At 46.2% G+C, this 6,908-nt stretch overlaps 1 protein-coding gene across 3 annotated transcripts; it reads left to right on the top strand.

Annotated features, from left to right (window-relative positions):
- LOC147333572 (uncharacterized) lies at nucleotides 1-6,908 on the top strand. Of its 3 annotated transcripts, XM_086286371.1 has the most exons (10): nucleotides 1-144; nucleotides 4,158-4,211; nucleotides 4,327-4,623; nucleotides 4,713-4,887; nucleotides 4,981-5,037; nucleotides 5,133-5,278; nucleotides 5,405-5,488; nucleotides 5,588-5,772; nucleotides 5,902-6,147; nucleotides 6,237-6,908. In XM_086286371.1, the coding sequence occupies exons 3-10, from the start codon at nucleotides 4,337-4,339 to the stop codon at nucleotides 6,572-6,574; spliced, it is 1,518 nt and encodes a 505-aa protein (XP_086142497.1). In that variant the 5' UTR covers nucleotides 1-144; nucleotides 4,158-4,211; nucleotides 4,327-4,336; the 3' UTR covers nucleotides 6,575-6,908. The 3 variants fall into 3 exon arrangements, with proteins under 3 accessions (XP_086142497.1, XP_086142498.1, XP_086142496.1); XM_086286372.1 differs by lacking the exon at nucleotides 4,158-4,211; XM_086286370.1 differs by lacking the exon at nucleotides 1-144 and having other exon boundaries at nucleotides 151-4,211.

Genomic DNA, 6,908 nt, shown 5'->3' with positions numbered 1-6,908 from the left:
AGAAGCAGAATTTCACAGAAAGAACTTCCTGTTGTGAAGCTAACCCCAGCACAGCATGTGTGTCGTTTGTGTTCACGGTTTACAGAAGATTATTGTGTTTTCGTCTACTTGTTACCCAGGCTGACAGCAGCTTCACTGCCTCAGGTTAGTAAACACGAATTACAATGAATGTGCACGGCGCACCTCACAGTACAGGATGTTGTTCGGTCATTCGCACATCTCGGTAAAGGATGCGGGTCATTGTGTATACACTGTGGCTTTAGGCTGCAGGTTGATGGATGCTAATGCTAGTGACTTGGCTAATGCAGAATACAGTGGAGCCCCGACTTACGAAAAGTTCAAGTTACGAAGGCACTGAACGGCAATACTTCTGCCCGTGTTACGGCAAAATGCCCGCGTAACGAAATCCGCTGGCTCTGATTGGCTGAGCCTTCAAATCAAATTCAAATTTTATTTGTCACGTACACAGTCATACACAGTACGATATGTAGTGAAATGCTTGGACAACTGCTCGTGACCTAAAGAAAACAAAAAGGAAAAGGCTATGAATAAGATAGGAAATAAATATGAAAAATTAAAAAGGGTAAATTTAACTAGGAAGGAATAAAATATAAATTAAGGTTAAAAATGAAATAACTGTACAACACACTGGGAAAGAATAAGATAAAATATATAAATTAAATTGAAAATAAAATAACTGTACAACAAAATACACAATATAGAACTATATAAGAATGTATGAACAAAATACACAAGAAGTATAAATAAATATATACACAATAACAGCAGCAGTGATTTAAGTGATGAAGTGAAAACAAAGTCCAGAATGACCAGTGTGTGTGTAAGAACTATATGTGTGGGTCAGTACTGTGTGGTGGTGTGATTGAGAGACCGTATCGCCTGCGGGAAGAAGCTCCTCCCCAGTCTCTCTGTGTTGGTCTTCAGGGAGCGGAATCGCTTTCCTGACCTCAACAGAGAGAACAGTCTGTTGTTGGGATGGCTGAGGTCCTTCACGATCTTCCTGGCCTTGGTCCAGCACCGCCTGCTGTAGATTGAGTGCAGGTCAGGGAGCTCGGAGCGGATGGTGTGCTCAGCTGATCGCACAACCCTCTGTAGAGCTCGTCTGTCCTGCATGGTGCTGTTCCCGAACCAGGTTAAGATGTTTCGGGAACAGCTCAATGCCCACAATGCCTTCCGAATCATGTGACAACCCCTTGGCTTCCGTACTTGCGCTTCGCTGTTCCACTTGAACCACGCAGCTAGCAAAATGAAGCGTAAAGTGCTGTCGATGAAAACAAAGAGAGAAATTATTGATAAATATGAGCGAGGTGGGAAACTTAGTGCTATTGCACGCGAGTATGGCCGAAATCCTTCGACCATAGGAACAATTATAAAACAAAAAGAAGTCATGAAAGCAGGTAAACCTTCAAAGGGCACCACCATCATGTCCAAAAGGAGGACCCCCATACACGACGAGATGGAAAGGCTTCTCCTTGTTTGGATTAAAGACAAGGGAGAGACTGGCAATACCCCCACAGAGACTGTCATTTGCGAGAAGGCGTCCTCAATTTATAATGATTTAGTAAGTAAGGCAGCTTCCAATGAGCAGCCAACGGCATCGACGTCCTCGCAGGAGGCACCCCTAACCTCCCCAGAGTTCAGGGCATCGCATGGGTGGTTTTATCGGTTCAAGAAGAGGACTGGCAACCACTCCGTTGTGCGTCACGGCGAGGCAGCAAGTTCCGATCACAAGGCTGCCGAAGAATTTGTTAAAAAATTTGAGGAACTTATAAATCAAGAAGGCTACATCCCCCAGCAGGTATTCAACTGTGACGAGACTGGCCTCTTCTGGAAAAAGATGCCGCGGCGTACGTACATCACCGCGGAGGAAATAAAGATGCCAGGCCACAAGCCCATGAAGGACCGTCTCACCCTCGCCCTGTGTGCTAATGCCAGTGGGACTGTAAGGTCAAGCCACTCCTAGTGTACCACTCAGAAAATCCGCGTGCCTTCAAGAAACACAAAAACTTTAAAGGAGAGGCTCGAGGTTATGTGGAGGTCCAACCCCAAGGCCTGGGTGACCCGACAGTTCTTTGTCGAATGGGTCAACTTGGTCTTTGGCCCTGCTGTCAAGAAGTTCCTCGAGGAGAACGAGCTCCCCATGAAGTGCCTGCTGATCATCGATAACGCCCCCGCCCACCCCTCTGGCCTCGAGGACGATATCCTGGAGGAGTTCTCGTTCATCAAGGTTCTCTTCCTCCCTCCCAACACGACCCCTCTCCTCCAGCCCATGGACCAGCAAGTGACCTCTAATTTAAAGAGACTGTACACGAAACACATGTTCAAACAGTGTTCGGACATAACAGAGAGTACGCAGCTCAGCCTCAGGGAGTTTTGGAAATATCATTTCGACATCGTTGCATGCCTCAAGTTGATTTCTTTGGCATGGCGGGAGGTGAGTCGTCGAACGCTAAATTCTGCTTGGAGGAAGCTGTGGCCTGATGCTGTTGCCCCTCGAGATTTTGAAGGCTTTGAGGGGGAACCTCGACCTGAAGTCAAGGTTGAGGAGATCGTAAATCTTGGCACTGCCCTGGGACTGCAGGATATAAACGACCTTGTGCATGAACATTGAGAGGAGCTGTCAACGGCAGAGCTGCAAGAGTTGGAGGCGATGCTGCACTCATCAGTACGGCAACAATTCAGCGAGGAGGAGGCCGTCATACCATCGGCCGATATCAAGGACAATCACCCTGAAAAGAACTTTACCGCTCATGCTATAGAGCATTTTGGTGCGTCTGCCTCTCCCACTTCAGATCCATTTTGAAAAGTAGACAGAGACAGACGTCGTTGGATAGATTTTTCACAAAGAGGCCAGCAACAAGTCAACCTTCAGGTGAAAGTGTGCCTTAGAGGGCGAAAAGCGATGGAAGTAGCAGTAGTGATTAGTTCAAAAACATAAAAATGCACAAAAAATGTAAAAATAAATGATAAAATAGATTTTTTTTTTAAATATCTAAGTTTAAAAAAGTTTTAATGTTTAGAACGTCATGTACATGCAGCATATGTATGCATGCATACAGCTGACACATATATACACTTATTCCTCTAATTTTGAGTTATTGGTAATGTTTTTACCCAAATGCGATACTTCTTAAAATACAAGCAGACATTACAAAGAAAGCTGAAGTGTTACTAATTGTGTAAAAATGTCTGAATTGTTTTTTGTTGCCTTTCTTTTTTACTTGTAGTGTTTTAGATGTCAGGGCTGTTGGTGGATTAAAACTTTTTGTTAATAAAAATAATGTTCTCTCTGGTCTTTAATGTGCACTTCAGTGTCTGTTGCACTACCTCCTGATGTTTAAAGCCTGATTAATCTTTGAATTAAAAAATCAACAACTTTACACCTTAATGTTATGCCAGTTTCCCCCGTGGTGGTGCTGTATGTATGCATGCATACGTATGCTTTCTTCAGCCTCCACCACCTCCGCCACCAAGAACTCTGTCTCCAGCCAGCATCTTCTCACTCAAAAGGCGCGATGGCTGCTTCGATTTACGAAAAACCGTCGGGAACAGATTAATTTCGTAAGTCGGGGTTCCACTGCAGTGTGTTGCTGTGACATTTGTGAGGTTCCCTCAGACACACTCCGCCAGTCTTGTTGCTGTTAACAACAAAATATTAAAAAATCCTCCATCTGTTCCACCGTCATCAGTTAATCTGGAACACCGGGTGATTTAACGCTACTCCGTGTTCATACTTGGAAGTATTAGCATGTTATTGACTTGGATACTATATTGTTTTAAGCCTTTGTGAATGTTTGTTCATTTTAAAGTGAAAACGCCATCTGCTTTTGGCACAAAACTATCGAATTTGCAGCTTCGGTTAAGTGGGATGGTTTGTCAGACATCACCGTAACATCATCCTACGGTAGGACCGTTTGTCAAACAGTGGTTACATGATGTCTGGAGACTTTCTGGTTCAGTTTTGTTTGTTTAGCAACTTCTGCTCATTTACGTAACTGCTGTTTTAGTCATGGCTTGTTTTCTTTGCGTTTGCTGGTTGTAGAAATGGTTTCTATGAAGCGTTTCTTTTATCTGAACGAACTGCTCGTGTGCGTGCATGTTTTATACATGTGCTAAAGTTAAATGTCTTTGTGCAGAACATTGTGTGCTTTGGAGAAACAGCAGAGGATCAACAAAGGTTCAGTTTTAAAGTAGGTACTGCTCGGTTTCCAGTGTAGCGAAATAGCTAGCTTTGCATCATACCGAGACACGCTACTGGTGCTATAAAGTGATGTGCAGAGTTTGTCTCTCTCTTTGTATTTGCAGTCCAAACAACATGGAGAAAAACATTGTGTACTGCCTGCTGTGCAACAAGCCCCAGCTGTTCATTTGGAATCACCTGAGCGGAGTGTGCCTGAAAGACGGCACAGCACAGGAGAGGGAGCAAGAAGCTTCCAGAGCTAAAGCCTCCCAGAAGCTGTTTTCCAGGGAAGGTCGACTCTGGAGCTTCTCGGAGCTGCAGGAGTTTTGCAAGGACGCAACATCTTGCACCAAACTCTGCAGTCGTCTTCAGAGTCGTGGCTTTATCATCACAGACACTCCCCAAACCTTCCCAACACAGAGGTCTGATGAGCTTGTTGCCACTCTGGCTCACACATACTGCAGGACACATACGCACTTTGAACACTGTCTTACTGTCACCTTTGCAACAGCTTTGATAAGAAGGAAATCCTCGCCGTGGCCAAAAAGGACATCGAGTATTTCCACCAAAAGCTTGCAGGCGGTGATTGCATCCCCAGCGTTGCCATGACAACGTTCAGGCAGTACTGCGAGGCCATCCTGATGTTACAGCACGGACTGACAGCAGGTGCTGTTCAGGAACTTTCTGTAAGCGCCGCCAACAAAAACAGTAAATTATAAGTGATAGTTGATGGAAGTGTGCATCACCCTGAGCTCCAACACTTTGTCCCACACCCACAGGTGCAGGACTGGATGGAGCGAAGGGCAAGCTTGAGGATGACCATCCAGGAAGAAGAAGTAAGTCCTTTGTTCTCAGCAGCGACTCTCTTCCTGCTCTGTGTGGACCCTGGGAGGTGATTTATAGTTGTCATTGATGGCTCTTGTCTCTGCAGCTGTTGCAGTGCTACTTTAAGAACATCCGCCCAGTGTGCTTACAAAACCAAAGAGCTGGCAGTGACGACGGGGGCAGGTTCTTCCTGGGAGAAGGTGGGGTCCCTCTGACCAACCCAACAGGAGATGTACAGCGCCTGAGGGCCAGGTGAGTGCTGCACACCACTGGATCCATACTGGTAAAACTTTGCCAGTGTGGTCATAGCACTCAAACACATGTGTTGCTGCGTTTGTTGGTGGATGTAGAACTGCTTCACCTTTCTAATTTGGTTAGATACCTGCGCAGCGACACTGAGGATCCTGCGGCTGGGTCAGCATCACACTCAGCAGGAGGAGTAGAAACCTCGGGACAGGCCAGGTATGCTTTTTGTTTTTATGTTACCCACTAGCACAAGAAAACCTGCGTTACAAGTTTCCACATCCAAACTATTGGTGGTTTCTCTCTCATTCTGTGTAGGCCCATTTCCACAAAGCGCCTACCACTCAGAGAATGGGATGCCTTCCAGCGGACCTTCCCAGTAACCCTAAATGGAGAGCCACCTTCAAAACGCCGGTGTGTACAGGCTGGTTTTCCACACTACCGAGCCCACTACCACAGGTGGAGGGAGCTTCAGCTTAAGCAGAGAGTTCAGCACATCCTCGGTAAGCCCGTCATGCTAATGGACGCTCTGCCTCCATTATTTACAGCTCTAATATATACAAATAGCTCAGCAATACTTCACATCACAGAGGTTCAAATATATATGATTGACTCAGATGGTTGATTTGCAGTATTCCTCACGCCTCGCTCTGGGACAGGGTGTGCCAGAAGAGGCAACGCCCCTCAGCGTGCAAGAGTACAGACGGCATTAGATAAGGAGACCTGGAGCACCAACAAGCCCACTGTTGATGCCGTCCTACGGGCCTGGGTTGCTCCACAGCCCAGGATCCAGGACAGCCCGTCCCTCATGTCCTCTATTTCAGAGCAGAAATGGAAGGGCCTGGCTTTGAAGGACTTCGGGGAGGAAAAGGGCAAAGGTAAATGCACCTATCGTTTGGACCACACCCTCGTTTGACAGCAAGTCAACATTTCTAAAGAGCTTATGATGACTTCCTGTTGCTCACAGGTGTCATCGCCCTGATGCCCTTCAACAAAGGAGACGTCGTCTGCGACTACCACGGGACGTGCATCACCAAAGCTGCAGGGAATCAGAGGCGGCAGTCAGGGTCTCTCTTCTTCTACAGGGACGAGTGCCACAGGGCTGATGCCACTGCGTCCCCCTGTGCCTGCCACCTGCACAAGGACTCCTATGGAAGGCACATGAACCATTGCCAAAGGAATCCAAACGTGAAGCCACAAAGGTTCACCATGAACTTCCCTGCTGGTCCTCGGGAGAGTGTGCTGTTCATCGCCCTGAGGGACATTGCGGTTGGAGAGGAGCTCCTGTGGGACTATGGAGTCTAGAGATGGCACCGTGTTTTATGTCCCATATCCTACATTTGGATTTCTGCCCACACCGACATGACTCCAATAGAGTGTATTTTATAATCAATAAAACTGTGTTTTTTTAATATATTGCTGCGTTTTGTATAAGTTCAAACTCAAACTAAAGCTATTCTGTTATATATCTTTCTCAGAGGTGAAATGCCGGTTGACTCGGTCCATCCCTGATGGAGTCTCCCATAAATCCTTTGGCTGGACATTTGACTTGTCTTTATTTTTCCTTTGTTTGATGCTTTGCTTGGCTTTTGTTGTGTCTGACCTTTTCTGATTAAAAGAAAATTGAGCTCACAGGACA

The sequence above is a fragment of the Aulonocara sp. 'chitande type north' Nkhata Bay genome, linkage group LG3 (assembly GCF_057382095.1).
Source record: "Aulonocara sp. 'chitande type north' Nkhata Bay isolate Kocher_YH1m ecotype deep benthic linkage group LG3, A_spYH_male_GT1.1, whole genome shotgun sequence".
In the NCBI taxonomy this organism is placed as follows: domain Eukaryota; kingdom Metazoa; phylum Chordata; class Actinopteri; order Cichliformes; family Cichlidae; genus Aulonocara; species Aulonocara sp. 'chitande type north' Nkhata Bay.
This window is presented reverse-complemented; position numbering and strand designations above follow the sequence as displayed.